Source organism: Podarcis gaigeae (assembly GCF_964106915.1).
Source record: "Podarcis gaigeae genome assembly, chromosome: 5".
NCBI lineage: Eukaryota > Metazoa > Chordata > Lepidosauria > Squamata > Lacertidae > Podarcis > Podarcis gaigeae.
Genome location: NC_139681.1, coordinates 69,115,068 through 69,136,750, shown reverse-complemented (window position 1 = coordinate 69,136,750; position 21,683 = coordinate 69,115,068). Strand labels below are relative to the sequence as shown.

Here is a 21,683-nt window from a genome sequence, read left to right as displayed (position 1 = left end):
GGCGCCGCGGCAGCGGGAGGCCCCATTAGCTACAGTGGTGCTTCAGGTTCAGAACAGTTTCAGGTTAAGAACGGACCTCCGGAACGAATTAAGTACTTAACCCGAGGTACCACTGTAGACGAAAGGGCCCACTAGTGTCATCTAGCCCAACCCCCTGCGATGCAGGATTATTTATTTATTTATTTAGCCCAATGCTGGGCACAAACCCACCAGCCTGCGCGACGGAAAGAAACGGGGGTGGCTGGGCAGGTGATCCGTAGGTTAGAGTCTGCTATTGCACGCCCCTTTATCCCCACTTCAGCATGGATTCCTCCGCTGGCACGCGCTCGCTCCTCGTCCCGCAGAGACGCGGTTCGCTCCTCGGCCGGCAGGTGGCGGCCGGCAGAGCCCCTCCTTCGGCGCTGCGCCATTGAGCAGCCTGGGAGAAAAGGAAGTGCGCTGCGCCGCCTCGCGTCCTTCCCTTCCCCGGCCTCCCTCCCGTTTTGCTGGGGACGAGAATGAGAGAGAATGAGCCAGAGAGACACCCTGGTGCATCTGTTTGCTGGAGGGTAGGTGCGAGCGGGAGGGGGCTGCCGGGGGCGCGCGCGGGAGAGGGAGGAACGTGTGAACGCAGCGCCTCTGCCTCTGCAGGAGCGCGAGAGAGATCCGCTCGGGGAGCAAGCGGGCCAGATCGGTTTGCTTACACAAGGCCTGCCGGGGAGGGAAAAGGCGACTGGCGACTGGGGGTGTTAAGGGGAATCCCGGAGGGAAGCGGGCCCGCCTGAGGAGAGACCCGAGGCGACGTTCCGGAGAAAACCTTCCCTTCTGCTTTTTGGTTGGGCTGCGGCAGCCGCGGTGCAAATGGAGCAGGAGCAGCAACTGCTGCAGGGTGGGGTAGGCGCCGAGGCTTGCAATCCTGATCCCTCTGAAATCCGGCAGGGCTGATTTCCGGACAAAACAAGAGACGCTTTGCACAGGCACCCGGTCTGATCCAGTGCCCGAGTGGGGTGGAAGGTAGCAAAGGAGCAGAATCTCTCGGAATCTCTCGCCTTGTGTTGACTTTGGGCGGAGGAGCCTCTTCCTTCCGTATCTCTCTCTTCTGCCCCTCCCCCGCTTTCGCATCCTTAATTGGGAAGGCCGTGACGTCACCTTTTGGGGTTGTATGTTGCGCTTGGGGGGAAAGGGGAGGAGACAGTGGCTCTACACCGTTTTGTGTGGGACTTAATTAAGCAACATTCTGCAATCCTGACCACAACTACTCAGAAGCAAGTTATGCTGGAGTTTAGTGGGGTTTTACCTCCAGACAAGTGGGGTTAGGGTTGCGCACACAGGTATCCCGAAGACGAAGATGTCAGTATTTGGACTATTTATGTAGGACCCCTTACTTCATGGTAGTACAGGAGCAACCATTTAGGGGAGAAAACCGAGCAAATTTTTCAGTGCATGCTGCTGAAAATGTCATAGAATCGTAGAGTTGGAAGCATTTTTTTGTTTGTTTCAGATTATATTATGTGACTTTCAGCTTTAAAAACCCACATCAGAGGTGTGGAACCTCAGGCCTGGGGGCTGGGGGCAAATGTGGCCCTCCTGGTCTCTATGATTCCTCCCCTCTGTATTCTCTGCAGGCCACCCCCCCCCCTTAGCCACTCTGCTTCCTGACTCTCATGTTTTTGCATGGTTTAAAACATGTCTTTTACCTCTGACAATGCTGCTTAGGTCACTGGATGGTAGATAAAGAGGAGTTTGAATGTATGTGTGTAGAAACTTGCCTACTGTATAAAGGAGAGTTTACATTCATTCTTTATTATTTGTGTACTGCCGTTCATCCAAAGATAACAGGGCAGTTCACCACATAAATTCATCATTCATCAGGTTTTACATATGTGGCCCTCAAGCTGAAAAATAATAATTACCTATTCCTGGGCTAGACCCAACCTTTATACCTATTCAGCTTAGTTTCTCTTATATACTGTGGCCTATTTATTTTGTGTTTCTAATTCTGGCAATTGATTCATGTAATGTGGTCATCTGCTTCCCTCCCACCTCCCCCAAATTATCCTAAGGACACTTTTCTATATCCAGAGTCTCTGCTTTTCTATTCAGGAATAAATCTCTCTTGATTCAATGGGGTTTGATTTTGTGTAAATGTGCATAGAGCTGGAATTATATGAACAAGGAAAGGCTTTTCTTCATGAGATGTTGCTCTTGATTAAGCCAGATTCCATTTTTTTTTAATTGGTTGGTTGGTTTATTAAATTTGCATACTGTCCCTAATCCGTAGATCTCAGGGCAGTTCACAACATAAAAATACAAGATAGAAGCACAAATGTGTCTGACTTAAAATGATTTCCATTCTCATAATTCAGCTAATTGATAGGCCAAAAGGACACAATAATGTGTTGGGTGTGAAGCTGAAGCGAAAGGAGGGGGGAGGCAGTTGAAATGTTAATGTAATCTTATACATGTCTAAAATATACTGAATTCAGTGGGGCTGACTCCCAGGTAAGAATTGTAGCCTAGCAATGCAATCCCAATGCCCATGTTGGTGGCTGAAGGAGGGGCATAGTGTGACACCTATGTTATTTTTATGATGCTTATGCAATCCCATTCAACACTAATCACGCTTTTGGAGTGTTAATGGGGGAATCCTATTTCTCCTATACCAGGGACCAAAATACTTGCTTAAAGTACAATAAAAGATCCTGAGGCCCAGTAAGAATTACTAAATATTGCATGAAAGAAGCAAATAGTTTGGAAAATGCCCTAAGAACAGGGGTAGCCTGGCTGCTGAACACCACTGAGGCAGGAAGTTTAAAATGGTGGGGAAACTAGATATCTCAAAAAGTGAATGTAACCTTCCCCCACCACGCTCACCTTTAGTATTTATCAAACACTTGCATGATCTGACAGAAGTAGGCAGAACAGCAAGCTGGAGAAGGGTACCATTTGCTTTTCCTCAGTCTTAAAAATCCAGTTTTCTACCAAATTTCTTCTGATCTTGGTTTTGAGGGAACCAATCTGTACCTTGGGGTTTGTTTATTCACACCTAGCCCTCCCTCCCTCGGTAGCCCAGGGCATTAAAAAAGTGACAAAATAAAAACACATTAAAAGAAATTCCTATATAGATGTAGACTGGTATTAAATATGCACACACACCCCCGCCCCGGGACAAAAAAACCAACAAAACAACCCTGTTTGCTTGCAGATCCTCTCCTAGGCAGATGGAATTGGCTTTGGGGTGAAACCTCTGGCTTAAGGAGCACAAATCTTATAAAGCCTAGGAACGATTTGAACAAGGCTCACTTCCTTTCCCTTTCCCTCTGGCCCAAGAGGACAGGCAACCGAGTTGCAAAAGACGGGCGGCGTGCACAGCCCGTGCGTCCGCCCCCCCCCCCCACCTGTAAGAGCCAAAGGTGGAGAGATAGCGCTCTAATCCGGGCAGATAACGCTTGTGAGCGTTTCCCTTGCTGCGGAATCCGGGCAGATAGCGCGCTCAAACGTTCCCTTGTGAACAGCACGTCTCAGCGCTCAGTATGGGGGGGGGGGGTAGCAGCTCCCGAAAAGTCCAACGGGCATTGTTTGCTCCCAAGTAAGCGCGGGCATAGGATCTGGCCCGGATTTAGGTTTGATGAGGCCCTCAGCTACTGGGGCCCTTTATATGTCCGGCTGTCCTTTGTCAACAACAAATTGTCGCTGTTTTTTTTGTGCTGAATATATGCTATATGACATTTTATGGACCTAATAGGTATCTAAAGCCATTTGCACATAACAAAATATGTATTTTATCAAAGTAATTGTTGAAATACAATTAAGAAGAAGTATATTAACAGTGTGATACAATTAAATTTGAGTGGGGCCCTAAGCTACTGCTTGTTTTAGCACACTGTCTCCCTCCACCAGAGCTTTTGCAAATGCATCGGGTTCCTCCTCCGCCTCCTTCCTTTCCATTGATGCGCTGGCTGCGCTGAGCGCCTCCGATCACGTGCGCAAAGCCTGATTAAAGCTTGGGCCGGCGACGTCACGCCGCCCGCGAGCCAATGGCGGCGTCTGTTTATATTGGGCCTCGTTTCGCGTTGGAAGAAGCGAGCGGGCCTGGCCGTTCGGTGCCTTGGAAGCTGCCTGTCGCTGCGTATCCCCGGCTGGGCGAGGAGGCGGAAGGAGGCGGCGGGGTGGGGAGTTCTCTGGGGCTGAGGCAGGAGGAACCGTTTGGGAGAGGGTCGTGTGGGGGCCCCTGAGCGCGGCAGGGCCGAGGCTGTTCCCTCCTGGGCTGCCTTCCTCTCCGAGGTCGATGGCAGCGCTCCTGGCCCCGCGTCCTCTCTCCTCAGGCTGCCCAGGAGCGCCGGGCGGAGGCTGATCCTCTCGCCGCCTTCCCCTCGAGAGTCTTCCTGGGACGAGCATGAGAAGATGAACCAGAAAGACACTTTCGTGCACCTGTTTGCTGGAGGGTAGGTGGGAATTGTCACTGGCCTTTTGCTCTTCTCCTCCTCCTCCCCTTTTTCTCTCCCTCGTTCCTTTTCTATCGTTTCTTCACAACTCATACCTTCTCCCTCAGCATCCAAGTGCTGAAGGAAAACGAAACTTATTTGGTTGGGGTGACTGAGGAAATGTTAGTTCTTCTGCCCAAAATGTGTAGAACGGGGTAGAGGAGACTCGCCTCGGGCGCCGGGAGAGAGAACTGCTGTTTTTATTGGGTTGATTTTGGCCTGCTTATGTAGATAATCTTTATGCATCACCAGTGGCGACTAAGTCAGCATTTCTAATAAATAGTTACAAGTGGGACCTGCAGGAAAATCTCCAGAATACAGTCCTCTATAGTGTTGGGAAGGGAGTGTTTTTGGTCAGATTACAATCTCCCTTCTCCAAAATACCTTCTATAATTTAAGGCTTTAACCATTTTCTTCTAAATTTGCACCTATCGATTTCTTTTGTCTGCCTGCTCAAGTGATTTTGACATTATGTAAGATGTGGCAACTCACCCATCATTGTGTAAAGGGAAGTTTTCCTTCTGCACATATTGTGCAACAATTGTGAGGCTGCGTTTGGGATTTTAAATTTGAAAGTGTATTCATGTCCCTAGGAAGTTTTCTGGGTATGTAGAAACTGCTAGGGGTTGTTTTTTTTTGGATGGGGGGGGCGTTGTTTCCAGAGTGATAGGTGTTCAGCCACCCAAATTTGCTGTGTTGGAGGGAACTGTAATCCTAGCAGAGCAGTGACATAAAAGTAGTAGCTTTTATTTTGATAAGGGAAAGGGAGGGATCAAGCATACTTCACATTGCCTGACACAGTGTTGTTCTTTCTAGATTGACTTCATGGCATCTTGGAATAAATTTACTGTAATACTGTTGTCTTCTACATAACTAGTAAATAGGCCAGTCATACATACCTGGAATAAACCCATTAAACTCAAGGTGACATACTTCTGAGTAGGCATATATAGGATTATACTGTTAGGCAGCAATCCTGTGTATACATATATATCCTGGATATATGTAGGAATAAGCCTCATTGAGTACGTCTGTACCTTTTTTAAAGGATCCTTTCTTTTTAAGGATTAGTTTGTAAGTATCTTGCTGACATTATATTTCAAATAAATAAAGGCTGTGTTTTATTGTGCACGAAAAAGCAGATATTTAAGTTGCTTTAAAGATAAGCCTCCTTGTATCCATAAGTAACTTTAGGGGTAGAGTACAGGAGCTAACCTACAAAAGAATCTACTGTGGCTGAATCTTGAAGGCAATGGGATGAATATATGTGGTTTTATGTCAATGTGGTAGGACTTGTTAGTTGTAAATGGAAACACTAGCCTTCACTCTCTGGAAAACTGCTTTGTGTTGGGTGAATGACACTGTGCTGTGTGGTCTCAGTTTTTCCAGGCAGCTCTGAGTAGCAGGAGACCAATGTTATCTCATCTACTTTCTTGGGAAACACATTTGTTGTCCCTGTCCTTTTTCTGATAAGAGAAAATCGTATCTTAGCCTTCCTTTTCTGAATGGTCACAGGTTTTACTATTCATCTCTTTTATTGTGCTGTTTTTGAACAGACCAACTACAAATATTTCTTCCTTTTCTGTCTCCTCCACAAATGTACATTTTTCTACACTCCTTTTGTTGTGTGTGTGGATGAAAACCAGTGTTGTATAACTAGATAACTGGGTTCAGAGACGCATGACTTTTGCTTGAAGCTAGTAATTTTCCACTTTTTTTGGAAGGTGGCTAAGCTAGAATCTGTTTTCTGCTTCAAGGTCCCATGGAATTGGCCAAAGTTCATATTGTGTAGAAGATACAGTAGAGACCTTGAGATTCTTGTTCTAGGAGTAGCAGCTGAACGTTTATCCCCAAACTCTGGATTGGCAGAGCTGCAAAATATGCATATAGTTACATGCATAGCAATGTGAAAGTAACTCAGGGTCATCTGCCTCAACTATTTTTGTTACCTAGCTGCTGGGGAATGCTCTCTGGCATCATTTCTCGAGTGGCATGCTTCTCTCTCCCATTTTATCTTGACTCCCGAATACACATAGCAGCTTTATGTCGCTTGTATTGATCATTATCCTTGACTATACAGTATATATTTGAGATAGACAAATGAGTTGATAATACCAAAACAGCAGCACCAAAGGGAAACTTTTTTTCTTCAAATCTTACTGGCTTGTAAATATGTTAATTGGATAGTTTCGAACTTTGCTTGGGTGGTCTGGTCTTTTGAAGCTTGTTTCAGGGAATTATTGGAGAAAGCTCCATTTTGCAGTGTAGTCTCAAAAAACCTTACTTATTGCAAATATTTTTCTGTTCCCAATCTTTCTTGCAGTTACTTTCTCTTCTTTCTGCTTTCCCAAGCTTTCTTGTCAAGGGAAAGGAGAAGAAATGGCTGTAGGAGAGACTATCTTGTTCTCGTTCCCCCATGCAACAACACCAACACCCTTTCTTTTTCCTGGTGAGTCTGGGAAGCTTTCTTCCCTCACCCGTTTTCTTTGCCCAAAACTTAACTTTCAATAGCAGCAATGGCAGGGAATGTACAATAAGGGAAGGGTGGAATTCTGAGCATCCATAGGTCCTAAATGACTTACAAATAGATCCCTCCCCCCAGCAATAGATAATCCTAAGATAAAAGTGGTAGTTTACTAGGACTTATTTCTTTGTTTATAATATATTTATTACATTTCTATTTTATTATTTATTTATTTCATAAACGCTTATTGAATGCAAAAAAACCCCCTCAAAGTGGTATATCCTACCTTCCCCCTAAGGAGCTCAAGGCTGCTTGCGTGGTCCCCTCTCCCCTCTTACGATCTCACAACAACCCTGTGACACAGGTTAGAATGAGAGCTTAGGTCACCAGTTGAATCTAGTTCCTTGCAGTCCTAGTCAGACACCCTTAATCGCTACACCACTCTGCCTGGTTAAGTGGCATGCATGCTCTCACTCACTGGATCATCACCTTGTTGTGGTGAGTGGGCTTGCACGTTCCTATGACCCTTGTGAGTGAAGCCATTGGGAGTCTCGTACTCCCAGCAGGGTCACCCAAGGCGGTAAAGTCAGTGGGGAGGAGCTGGACAAGGAATGATCCAAGAAGTCCTCAACGGCAGAACAGGTGGAAGATAAGAAGTGGTATGTTACAACGGCTGTGAAGGTGGGTGAAGACTGCAGCAGATAAGAATCTACCAGTCGTCGTGATACTCATGCATAGAGCCTTACTGCGAAGACTCTGCGTTGGTCAGCATGCACTGATCTACACACATAAAACAAATTCACGCACAGGTGTCTTCCAAAAACCCATCCCCAACCCAAACAAGTCCCATGGCGATTGGCAAATGGTAATGGGGGCAGGACCATGAAATTTGGAAGCCTTTAGTCATGAACAGGCACATGGGTGGTGGATACAGATTCAGTTGTTCTGATTCAAGGAATGTGGCAGTTGAGTAGCTCGGCAGCTGTATCCCATGATTGAGCAGTCCTATTTAGGATCTACTCTGCTCACCCTGAATAGGGGGAGGGGCTAGAAAACATACCCTAAACATAGTCTGCCTCTCTTTTCCCCTGACTGCATCCAGTGGGGTCACCACCCTGTGGTCGTAAAAGACAATTAAACTTTGGAACACGGAATATACAAACTTTGTTGGATAACACAGATAATAAACGTATTGAATGCAGGACTGCCATCATTGCAAGAGAATTGTGACTTTTTAACATCGATATTGCAGTGCTTCAGGAAACTTGAAGAGCAGGTGAGGGACAACTGAACAAAGAAAAGGGATGCTACACATTCTTCTGGAAAGGTCTACCTGAGCAAGAACTTTGAATACATGAAGTAGGCTTTGCTATCAAAAATGATCTTTTGAAACTCTTGTCAGAAGTCCCTACTGGCATTAATGAACGACTTTCAACCCTCCAAATAAAGCTTGCCAAAAACCAACAGGCTACTATTTTAAGCGCTTATGCACAAACACTGGATGCCGATGAAGACATTAAAGAATTTTTTTACTCTTAGCTGGATACCATCCTATCAGAGGCGCCTGAGGTATCCTCCGGGGTGATTTTAATGCAAGAGTTGGGTGAGATGATCTGTGGCTTGGGACTATTTGGAAAGAAGGAATTGGCAACTGCAACCAGAATGGAGTCTTACTTTTGACTATGTGCAGCGCACAATCTTGATATTACCGAAACACTCTTTCAACAAAAAATAAATTGAAAACATATGGAGGCACCCTCAATCGAAGCACTGGCATCTCTTAGACCAGTGTTTCCCAACCTTTGGTCTCTAGCTGTTTTCGGACTACATTTCCCACCATCCCTGACCACTGGTACTGCTAGCTAGGGATGATGGGAGTTGTAGTCCAAAAGCAGCTGGAGACCCAAGGTTGGGAAACACTGCCTTAGACTATGTTATTGTCTGAGCTGAAGTGCTCCTTCCCAGAGCTATGATGAGTGCTGATGATTGCTGGACAGATCACCGATTAATACATTCCATGATGGCTATCAAGATTATACCTTAACGCAGGCTTCAAGGAAGGAAACCAAGGCGCAAAATGAACACTCAAGCCCTGCAAGATCCTATTAAGCGGGATTGCTTCCAAATGACTCTTAAAGACAATCTGCTTTCGGAGTTCCCTGACGACATCAAGGAACACTGGATCAAGCTAAAAACATCCATTATTGCAGCCTGTGAAAAAACTATTGGGTACCAAACCAAGAAACACCAGGACTGGTTTGATGAGAATGATAGTAAGATTGAATGTGTTATTGACAAGAAAAGGAAGGCCTTTCAGATCTTGCAAAGAGAGAGAAATGGCGCTGCTAAGAAAAAAACCTATGCCAAGACTAGGGCTGAGGTTCAAAGAAGAACCAGAGAACTAAAGAACACCTGGTGGATAAAAAAAGTTAGAGAGATCCAGCACTTAGCTGACACTCATGATGCACAGAGTTTCTTTAAAGCCACAAAGACCATCTATGGGCCAATAAATCATGGCACATGCCCCCTATGCTCAACAGATGGTACCACACTTCTAAAAGGTAAAGAAGCTACAGTATTGCACTGCGCTGGAAAGAACATTACCAGTATCTCCTCTCACAAATTCCACAAATAAAAATAGGAAATGAGCTTGCAGTATCTGTAATGGGAGAGATGTTTACAGCTGTTAACCATATGAAAAACAACAAAGCCAGTGGACCTGATGGGGTACCTGCCGAAGTCTTCAAAGTGTCGAAGTGCCGAAGTCTTCAAAAGGTGATAGAATCCACTGCGTCAAGACATCTCTTTATTAGCTGCGGCTGGCAAAATTCTTGGAAGGATCTTAGCAAACCATCTCCTAACAATATCTGAGGCTACCCTTTCTGAATCCCAAAATGTTTTTTTACCTTCTAGGGGGACAGTGGATATTTTTACTGCTCAACAGCTTCAAGAAAAATGCAGAAAGCAAAACCAACCCCCAAATATGGCGTTTATTGACCTGACTAGGGCCTTCAACACTGTAAATTTTAATGTCCTGTGGACTGTCCTCCTGAAAATTGGCTGCCCAGATAAATTTGTGAACATCCTAAAACTCCTCCATAATATGACAGCAACAATAGCAGATAACAATGGCTCTCAAAGTGAACCATGTACAGTGGGATCAAGTATTAAACAGGGTTGTGTTATCACTCCAGCTCTATTTTCATTGCCATGATGCTACACTTTGTTGAAGGGAAACTCCCCACTGGAGCGTAATGCTGGTGGTCAACAAAAGTGGTTTAAAGACTTTCTCAAGGCAATTTTTAAAAATGTAGTATAAACACAGAGAATTGGGAAACAATGGCTTGTGAGCGCTCCAATTGGAGAACAGCCTTTACCAAAGGTGTCGTGGACTTTGAAGATGCTTGAACTCAGGACGAAAGGGAGAAACGTGCTAAGGAAGGCACGTTTGGCAAACCCTCACCGTGATCAACTCCCACCCAGAAACCTATGTCCCCACTGTGAAAGGATGTGTGGATCCAGAACTGGCCTCCACAGACACTTACAGACTCACTGTTAAGACTGTGTTCATGGAAGACAAATCTTACTCTGCTACAAGTGATCGCCGAAGAAGAAAGAAGGCATGTGTGCTGCTTGAGCTGTGAGTTAAATGTGTATAAGATTATACAACAAAAGTAACATTAAGAACTAATTTGTAGTGGTCACATTGTAAAACATTTCTCTTTTCATCACGGTGGTATTACACAAAGGTTGAACGTTGTGATGTTGCCGTGCTCTGTATATGTGACTTCCTCTCCTCCTCAGAATATAACTGTTCACTATAAACCACTTTTTTCAGGTGTGTGAAGTCAAACTGCAGGCATCTTAAGCCTTAGATTTACACTTGAGGCATATTTTCCTAGAAGGGAAACTGATGATAGAGCAGATATAATCTAAGGCAGGCCTGAGGTATAATGGCTTCAGACTTCTGGAGAAATCAAATTGTGCCCATCCACCATCTGAATAAGACTCTGTTGGTGGAACAGATTCCTCTTCTCTACTGCAGATGTTCCACCAATATCTGTTCTAGGGGTTGAGGGACTCTCTTCAGTAGATTTGGCCTGCTTGGGGAATTGCAGTGGAGAAGGGACAAAAGGGAAAGTCCATCATGTGACAATAGAAGTCACCCTTCATTTAAAGCAGGTAGATAAAAGTATTTATAGGACTGGAAAACTGTGTTGTGGGGGAAGGGGACCCTTATCTTCTAAATGCCTGTCTCTTATTTTTTATTTTTTTAAAAAAACTATATTGACAACAATAGGCTTCTTCCTGTGTTGCTGTACAAATATGGTATTTGCCTGGGCTTTGAGCAGCTTGTGTGGCTAATCATTTACTTGTGGATTTCTGAAGCTTGACGGTTGCCTGGATGTAGTAAATTTCTTACAGCCCATTACTATGGTCTGTTGCAGGAGGTTGAAAGTGAGCTTGGATGCAAGCAGTTTCTGCCAATAATGTCCAGAGCCTGACACCTGGATTGTTTCATTATTGTAGCAATATAGTACGTGTTGTGGAAAGTCTTCCTTGAGTTGGATGTGAGCAAAGAGGGACTCCTATAAGAATATTGAGTTCTGTGTTCAATTCTTCATAAATGTCAACAGTGTCTCCCCTTCCCTCTGTGTATGTGCAAGTCTGCAATTAAAAAAACCCCATCAGTATTAAGACTCAAATCTTGATACCAAATTCCATCATTTATAGTTCCTTCCTAAAAACAATATGATTATTCCAACTGTGAATCTGTTTTTGACCTGTTTTGTGGCTCTCATACCACAGCTGTCCAATTAAAGAAATAATGCCTCTTAAGATAGTGCTTGCCACCTGCAGGTTTTAGAAATATGTATGTTCAAAATAAAGTTTTTACAGCTCTTCATTAGGTCTGTCTGTTAACTTTGCTTTATAGGTAACTATTACCTTAACTGTCACAATAAGATTCTTGTTAGAGTTAGACTTTCCTTCCAGGGTCATTTGAGGTTGATGAAAAACCTGATATGGTTTCTGAAAATTAGAAATGCAGTTTTGCTTAATATTGGTGTTGGCTCAGATTATTTGAGTCATTGCTAACTTCTCAGAAAAACACAGTTTGTCTTGAAAATAGTACCAAAGCCTTGACTGTTCTTATTTTACTTACATTAGGATTTTTAAAAAAATGAATGCCATTTCGAACCTTACCTTTCCTGCCAAGTATCAGCAAACTTAGTCCTCCTCATATGTTTCACCATCTACATCTCTAAATGATGCACTGGTGCCATGTCATGGGCCATTGATGTAGATAGCATTTTTTTTTTTAAATCAACAAATTCCTCGATGAGGAGGGGTTACTTTTATAGCTCCAACCAATAATGGAATCTTCATGTTCATAACACTATGAAGTTTCAGGGCAAACAGAGTGATTATCTCTTCCTTGACATTCGTTGTGCTTAGTTGTCTGGTGGCATCTCACTGATCACTCGCAGAAATAGCTCTCGTTTCATTAAAGCTTTAGCCTGATCCAGGAAAGCCACTCACATTTTTATGTCCATGTAAACTAACCAATAGATGAATACTCCTCTCATAGATCCAGCAATAGCTTGATAGTTTTTTGTTTCATTTATGAATCACTTCCCATGGAGCATCCTGAATCGATTCACCACATAATAACACACATATAACCTTTAAAACAATTACTTTTTTTTTAAAAAAAAGATTAATATAGTTTAAAGCAACAGCACATACATAAAATCAATTTAGTTCCAAAGACAGATACCAAATGCTATATGTATTTTAAAAGGTTTGTTGAAAGAGGAACATCTATAGCACATTCTGGAAAAACCATACAGAAGGCTTCTGATATGCGGTGGGAGGGAGTTCTGAAGGGTAGTTGCCACCATACTAACGAGCTTAGAGAGGAAGCAAGGCAGTGAGCGGTACTCAGTTGGCAGATAATGCATTGAAATATTACGTAGTTGTCAATGGGTGAAAGTGCAAATATTTTGCACCAGGTCCTATAGGTGTAATTTGGAAGTGTTGGCATCTTAAACTGTGCACAGTAGTGGATTGGCAACCAGAATATATATATTTCGGTACCAGCAGAATGTGTGCATTTGCCCTGAAATGCCTACACTCAGCATTGTTGCTGCATTCTGTGGTTGTTGCAGCTTCCAAACAATCTGAAAGGGAAGCCCCACTTTCAGGGGCTTCATATATTTTAGAGCTGCTTTGAGTGTTACACAGAATATGGGAAGGAGAGCTAATATAAGAGTAGTTTGTGTGTTTCAATTCTACAATTCCATGATTCTGTAATTCTTTGATTTCTTTTCATTTGATATACAAAATACATAAAATGGAGGCACAGGTTGATGACTACTCTTTGTGACATTCAAAGCCCCTCCCTTCATTTTTGTATACTCATTAATTTTTTTAATAAAATATCTGTCCCACTCACAGTAACCTGGCTGAACCTGGCTGATTATTGACAGGCTAAATAATGGAGGCAATGTGTATGCACACACATAGATTGTAAAGCACTCTGTAAAAGAGCTGTAAAGCAGAGAATAGGAAGAAGTGCATCCAATGACTCTTTTTATGCGTAGATGCATAACTGATCTTTTAAGTTTCAGCTCTGCAAACTGACCTTGAAATGTGGGAGTTAAGCTTGTTTCCTGAGATGCTCTTACTCATAATGAGTTCTGTTACCTGTTTCAAAGGTTTTGTTAGATGCAAGAAAAGGTATAAAGAACTGAGAAAGGGAACTTACTATTTTTTTTTCTTCATTTGGTATTGCTCAGGTACTTTAGCTGTTCAGCTAGCACAGTTCATATATTTGTGCTGGTCACTGAGCTAAGTCAAACCCAAATAATATTATTAACACTTCATGTTGTAGAGATAATGCTCTGCTAATGCAGTTAAAATAGCTTAATGCTATGTGATAACAGAAAATAGGAGCTATTGGACATTTTAAACTGACTGCTTATTAAGAGTCCAACCTATAATAAAAAGTTTTTGTGGCTGTATACGTCTATATTTTGTTTGCAGTACTGCTGGTACCTGTTTGTCTTAATGACCTTCCAGGTTGATGCAGACAAATCACTTGTTGCTTCCTTTGCTATATTTCTGGTAACAAGCTTGGTAAATAAACAGTCCAGGTAGGGAAAAAAGAATCTTTCAACACAGAGTCTCCCATGTTCTGTTAAGAGTAGACACTTTAGTCCCATTTTAGGCACCTGGCTGTCTGACTAATTCGTACAGAAATAACATTTGTTTTCTTTAAGAGCTCTGTTGAATGCTTTCAGTTTTTGTGTGCAGATCTTATTTTGGGAAACTTCATTTTAGAAAAACATGTACCTGAAGTACGAAATGCTGGGCAGTAAACATATATGTGTAAAATGTATTTAGTTCTTTGTACCAAATGATTCTAGTTCCTTGTAGCTCAGACAGAAAGCAGTGCATTCTGTGTTGTTGAAACTAGCAGCTTCAGTTCTTCTGATATGGTCCGTTCATGAGGCTGTACCACCAGAGAACGGCATCAGAAGCTGTCGTTAAACCAGATTAACCTATTTGACTACCTAGTCCAATGTTTCCCACTTTGGCAACAGTGTTTTACAGTGTTCTAGATTCTCACTTATTTAAGTATGGAACAGCCACATTAGGATGTCACACTAAACTAGCGTAACATCAGCAAGCATAGTTAAATCTCTGGCTTGTGTCCCCCCTTCCCTTCATCTTCCCTAGTTTGACTGACAAGAGGAGTGAAAGCTTCCAGATTCCTCCTCCTTCCAATCACACTGGGGAGGAGGAAGCATGAGAGCCCAAGGCTTCCTTACGCTTGTTCATGCCTAAAGTGGCATTCAAGTGTGAAGTTTTATCTAAGTAAGCAGCCTATAATTTTGATCATTTGGGGAAAATTTAGTGTAACAAAACAGGATTATAAATGGAGGGTAAAAATAGGTCCCAGGCAGTGTTCAAAGGCAATTCTGAAACATTATTCTGTATAGATCACACAAGTAGTTGTTCATAAAAGCATCCCATAGTCAGAACTAGTGGTATCATTTGCTGTCATTGAGAGAATGTCTCTTCACCAGAGGGTAAATCACATGAATGAAGTTGAAAATGCACATTGTAATTCATTTCTATTTATAAACTTGGAAGCTTACTTGATGCTACTTTGGTGTTGGTGCAAAGACAAGATAGTTGAAAGGGTTGGTAAAATGATACATCTAGGTCATTGGCATGAAACGTAATCTAGATGAGAGTTTATTGTTGTCTTTATGCCTCAATTAACTATGCTTGACTGTTTGCCTGTAGACCTAATGACAGACCTAATGACAAAAGCCTAGTGCTCCTGTGCTGCTCACAAACAAGTGTTATCTCTTTAAAAATGCAGAAATTTAATCTACTTGATTTTCATGAGGAGGCAGATTCCAATTTGAAGGACACTTGAGCAGCAAAGAGCATTTGACTGATAGCATTCTGCAACCATTAGGGGACCACAGTTTTTGCCTAGGCTCGATAGCCAAGCCAAAAATTGTGGTCACCAGGTTGTTTCCCCTTCTCTACCAGCTTAATTTAGATTGCCTTTACCAAGGGAGCTAATCCCCTTTTCTTTCAGGAAAAGGGGCAGAGAGCAGAGAAAGTATGACAGCTTTGACCACTGCTTGGCAGAGGTGCCTGTAGTGACCTCACCAAGCTGCAGTCAAAGAGCAGGATCCCTGGCCACACATTTGCCAAATAACTTCTAGCCTTCCTCTGAAATTTAAGCTGGGGGAAGCAGCAAGCACAGCTCTTGGGATGATTCCCATCCATCTTTGCAGCTTCATGCTTGGGAGGGACAGTGGTTGCTTGACAGCAAGCTATAGAACATTCACCATGCTGGAAGGTGGCAAGTGAAAAACAGAGAAGCCTATAGTTTCAATTTGGCTGGCCCTTTCAGCACCAAAGGCCTCAAGGATTAGAGCTTTCTAAAATTAAGAATAGCATTGAATATGCCTCAAATTAAAGGTGCACATTTTATTTTTGTAGCACAATATTTGAAGATGTCCGCTGTTCTTTGTTGACTTTATATTTTTGCTTATTTTCTGACAGTTTTTCATGTGCTGCTGTGGTGTATTTGAACATATGCCAAGTTCCAGTAGTTTGTTACTAGAATAACTAGTCCAAGAAACTAAACATTTACACAGCAGGCAATTTTCTGCATTCATGTGTTGTAGCCTCCACCCCTCCTTCTCTGAGATGCTCTGGCACTCCCCACTCAGCCCTCTACCACTTTTTCATTATTAATAAGATTTACAGCTATGAGCTGGGGGTTTTTTGATGGGTATTTCACTCATTCTTCTTTATTCCTACTGCCACCACAGATAATATTTATCTAAAGACTTCACTTTTGAGAGGGCCAAGTAAGAGACATGCAGTGTAATGACAATTGATTTGTTAAAGAGAAATAATAAAAGGTTATATGATTATTTGAGGCATATGATTTTAATTGTTATCTTATTACAGATGTAATAACATCTTGTTGTTAATTGTTATCTTATTACAGTGACATCAATTGCTATTATAATGCTTTCCCTATAGTTCTTAACTAACAAACCCTGCTTCCCATCCTCCACCAACTTTCACACCCTTTCTCAGCTCCACTCTCCACTCCACTGACTCTCAAGTGTCATACCCCCAACATTGAAAACCCCTTTCAAATGCTCATCCAATCATCACTCATCACCAGCATTCAAAAGTCTCTCTCTACCCCTCCCTAACACTATCGTAATTCTGCTAATACAGCACACTGTGGCATGCAAAATCATATAGGAAAACACTGGAACATTGTATGATGCAATTTTAAACAACTGAACTAGAAAGTCTAATTGTATATCTTGGGAAACTTAAAAGAAGGTTGAGAGAATGCAATCGATTTCAACTTGAGTTAGATCTGATAACAAATATTAGAAGCCTTAGCTATTCAGTCATATTTACAAGATTAAGCTAATGATAGAAATAAAGTACTGAATGCTTATGAAAGGAGCTGTCAACAAAGAACTTTTTAAAAAAGAATGAGTTGCAATCTTTAGTTGTTTCAGTACAGAAGCAATACTGAAATCCATATTATCAAACAGTTTGCTGAGGATTTCTTACAGGAAGTGCATGCCTCTGTTAAATGTCATACATGCATGCACTGCCTACAGAGAGCATAACACAAGGGCAATACTGCATCAAAGCTTTGCTACTTTTGGAAGGAAGTATTCCTCTGCCAAGAGTCTTGCCACAGTTCCTGGCTATCTTATACCATCTTGTAAAATTGCTTGATTGTAGACATTCCACATTCCTTGATGGCTTACTATTTATTTATTTTTTATTTGCAGATGTGGGGGCACCGTAGGTGCGATTCTGACATGTCCACTAGAAGTTGTGAAAACACGGCTGCAGTCTTCCTCTGTTACACTCTACATCTCTGAAGTTCAGCTGAATACAGTGAATGGTGCCAGTGTTAATCGTGTAACTAGAGTTTCCCCAGGGCCTCTCCATTGCTTAAAGTGAGTACCAACCCTCCTTGAGTTTTCCTGTTTTTAAGTCTACTAAAAGGTGCCCTTTTGCTATATACCTGTGATGGGATAATGAGCTGCTTGTGCGTAAAAGCTTGATCCCTCTGGGGTTTGGCTGGTCACCCAAACCTAGGCACTAACGGAGCCCCCAAAGCATGACTCCGTCAGTCGCTGGTAGAATCCGACAGTGGGCGTCTACGGAACTTACTCCAACATAAAAGCTGTTTGACGGACATACGCCTCCTGGACTCTCTGCGTGACAGCTTCCGGCGAGGGGTGGGGGTTGCTAAAGGGGGTCTTGTTACCTCCTCACTGTTCTCACTAGAAGTATCCCAGAGCCTCTCCCCCGATTCCCTTTCCGCTGGAACTCCTGCTCTCCCCCTACTGGTTCCTTCTTCTGCTGTAGAGTCTCTCCTATTCTCCTGGAGCCTCTCCACCACTTGTCCCTCCGATGGCAGTTCCCTGACAATACCCTTATGCCCCTTGAAAAGAGAAAATTATATAAAGAAAAATTCAAATAAGACATGCAGGAGATGCACTTCATCTGCTGTAGGTAGCCTTCCTTGGCTTATCCTTACTTCTTTGACCTGCAGTGTGAAATTCTGCAGGATTTTGATATTACTGCAAAAATGTGACTGTCTTCGGTTATATGGTAAACCAGAGTATGGTAAATCAGAGTACACAGTATCTTATGTTCATTATTTATTTGCTTTATATCCCACCCTTCCCAGAGAAAGGAGCCTAGAGCAGCAGACACAGCAGTCACAAAATATATATTTTTAAATACTAAAAAACAATTTTAAAACATTCTAAAAAGCAGTTTAAAACATTCTCAACCAGTTATCTCAGGGTTGCCAAGAACAATGTCTTTCAGCCATCACATGCCTAGGTAAACAGGAATGTTTTTAAATTTCTCTTGAAAGCCAATAATGAAGGAGACAGACACATCTTACTAGGGTGGGCGTGCCACAGATTCCTGTCATGGGTCATTGGTACATCATAAACAAACAATAAATGACTTTTCTGTTATCTTTATGGCACCTTCTTTGCTTCTGTGCTTAAGCTTTCAGGTTTTAGAAAGTAAGCTCCAGGTCACAGTTTGTGCACAACCTCCCATACTTAAGACAAGGTGCAATCCTATTTACAGACAAGAATGTGCCCTGCCAGCTGAAACCCACCATTTTGATCCATCTTTAATGGCTACTAAAAACAAAAGTGTCTGATTACTGTGCTCTGATATACTTGTCATGGATAAAAGGGGTCTCGCCTTCTCCATTTCTTCTTGCACTGATATCTGATTGTTGACAATAATTCATACTGGATACCCTGGAGTCTCTGGATGTTGGTGTTAACTATTAATCTATATTTCATTCACACTTTTGAAGGTTAAATATTTGCGGAAGTGGTTGTCTTCTGGCTCGAGCAAATTTAGATTTCTTGAAGGAAACTAAGTCCTTGAAATGGAAAATAATAATAATGCCCTGCTGCACAACCCTTTGCATTTTGGCTTCCTGTCTTGAGATACAATTGGTCTCTAGAAAGAATTCTGTAACAATATTTTGGAATTATAATTCTATCTCTTCAGTGTGACAGCTGTCTGGCCATCAACCCAGTTTGGAGCATAGCATGACTGCCTCCTTCCTACATACATTATTGGGTGTTAAGACTACCTCTTGGTAGTTCCATCACCCTCAGAGGATGAGGGAAGGAGTAATCCAAGAGAGGGCATTTTCTGTGACAGCCCCTAAATTGTGGAATTCCTTCCCCACAGGTGAACATCTGGCACCTTTAATGTACACTCAGGTCCCACTTATCAAACACAATGCGTTCCGAGGAGATTGTTGATTCGGCGAGCATTTGCATTACAAGCTATTGCATTGCAAAGCTAGTGTCATAGTGGTGGGGACTGTTCTGTGTCCCTCCCTCCTTGGCAGGGCAATTGGTTTATTCCACCCTTTCCTTGCTTGGTGCCCCCTATATGTTTGGGGCTGTAAGTTATCAGGCAGGTGTTGTCTAAAATGTCTGGAGGGCATCAGCGGAAAAGTCTGTAATATAGGCTACAAACTGTTTCTCACCGTAGTTTAGAGGAATCTGAAGTGGTCTGGCTATCAGACAGATGAAAGATTGCTGCTGATTTGAGGTGCGACAACGAACAACCACTGCATGAAAAACCCAAGTGTTGGTATTTTTGAAATAATATGTTTATTAATTTTTGAGAATACAGAGCTGTGTTCTTCGAGTTTTCTTTGCAGCTTGCAGTTGTAGGATCTATAACATGGAATGATTCAGGCATCTTTCAATATGAACTGTGAACAGTTTGTTTCTGTAATGCTTATGTAAGTAGGATTACAAATTTAGATCTGAGTCCAAAGGACAAAACGGTTCTGATAGAAAAGTGCAGAGAAATCATTTGGCAGAAAACCCATAAAGAAGAAGTAGATTAAAATGTATTTTCATCAGTATTTCTCAGACAGTAAGCGACTTGTACAAAGTAGTTGCTTTTACAGATTTGTTTTTAGCTAATAGTTGTGTTGAACTAGGAAGTCCTACTTTGGGCATTCTGTCTTTTCAGCACCAGCCACCTCATCCCATCTACAACATGGATAGGTAATAATGGCCTGTCTTACAGTGTCATTGTAAGAAGAGGGATCCATTGTAAGAAAAGAGGGATCCATCCTCCTGTGCTGAGAATGGGCTGATGGGTTGTCTTCAATCATGCTGCCTTTTCTAAAGTTTTCTAAAAGCATAAGCAACTGTGGGGTACTGAGCCTTTCATACTTCACTCACTTTAATAATTATTTGTGCTTATGGGACTGAGAAATGTTAAGGAGTGGCAACTAAAGTGCCTGGAAGGCTGCTGTATTCCTTGTGGGTGTTTCCCCCCTAGTTGTAGAATCAGGATCTGCACCTTGTGGGATACTTAATGGTGGCATGCTTGATAATTTAAACCTGAATGAAAGTTTGTCTTTTAAGATTAAGAAATGGCTTTAAACATAACAATGAAATTAACTACAATTCCTGCAGTATCTTTCATGTATTGCTTGCTGTACTGACATACTCCATAGTTAAGATTACAAAATCATACCTTACATAATGAATCTTGGATGCATTGGTATTCAGGAATCCAGCTGTGCAACATACCTCAGACCTCTCAGTGGTGATTACAAATGGCACAGTGTAATTTACAAGCAAATCCTTTTTAAAACTACATGCTTCAAATGTGACTTCTGATCTTGCACTTGGATAGAAGAATGAGGCAGAACGAGATTTTTATTCTAGTGCAGCCTGCATAAATAAACTGAATCTTTAAACCACTGTGTTGAAATGAATGTAGGTACTTGGATTAGTTCAAACAGTTCCAAGTGAATGTCTCTTACAACATTGTTTGTAGATTGCTTAGTTTTTTATGTCATTAACCTGTATTTCTGTTTGAACAAGAAGTGCTTTAAAGAAAATTTGACATTATTGGACACTTTATCTTTATTGATAAGCATAATATGGTGCATATTGCAACATGCTGATTAGATAACAAGTTTGGCTTTGAAGCTAAAGTTACCTGAATTCATCCTGAATTCCTAGTGCCCTTGGAGCGCTATATTTTAAGGGTTATAATTTAAATACCCAAATGTTAAGTGTTGTGTCTTGTTCCCTGATACGTGTATCGTCTAACTCTTCTCATCCAGCTTTAAACAAATTCTGTGCTGACTTCTTAGGAAATGTGATTTTTCTTTAAAGGCACTTTTTGATGTGGCCAGTTTTTATTTTTTAGTTAACAAAATTTATAGGTGACTTCCGTTTACACGGAGGTTACGTTCTGAACCCTCGCATGCATCAGTGCAATTGCGTGAAATGAGGAGCTGCCTGTCAGCTCAACAAAGCTCTGCTGTTGCACACAGAAGAAGATTCCCTGCACATCATTTGAGTTGGTCAAGGAAGCCCTGCTGTCCCTTTGACTCACCAGGAGACTCCCCCTGGAGCCTAAAGAGGATGTCCACTTCAGACTGGGAAGGGCAAAGCAGTGGGGTTTTGCTGAGGCTCATCAGGTCTCTTCCTCCACTTCTGGCTTTCTGGGGCTACATGTGAACTAAATGATGGTGTGTGGGTGGGTGTGCCTGTACTGCTTGATTTTAAAAAATAAAATCCTCCAAGTAGTTTGCAGTAATAATAGTTAAAAACAGGTATTAAAAATAATCAAAAAATATTCATAAGAAG

At 42.2% G+C, this 21,683-nt stretch overlaps 1 protein-coding gene across 2 annotated transcripts in view; it reads left to right on the top strand.

The window, feature by feature from the left end:
• The first annotated feature begins 388 nt into the window (after positions 1 to 388).
• Positions 389 to 21,683, top strand: part of SLC25A36 (solute carrier family 25 member 36) — a 41,715-nt gene continuing 20,420 nt past the window's right edge. Inside the window, exons 1-2 of one of the 2 annotated variants that reach the window (XM_083742171.1) lie at positions 389 to 548; positions 17,292 to 17,462. In XM_083742171.1, the coding sequence (XP_083598297.1) occupies positions 508 to 548; positions 17,292 to 17,462 (212 nt within the window). In that variant the 5' untranslated portion in view covers positions 389 to 507. Of the gene's footprint in view, positions 549 to 3,983; positions 4,425 to 17,291; positions 17,463 to 21,683 lie in introns of those variants that run through there. The other variant, XM_083742170.1, reaches the window with a different exon arrangement.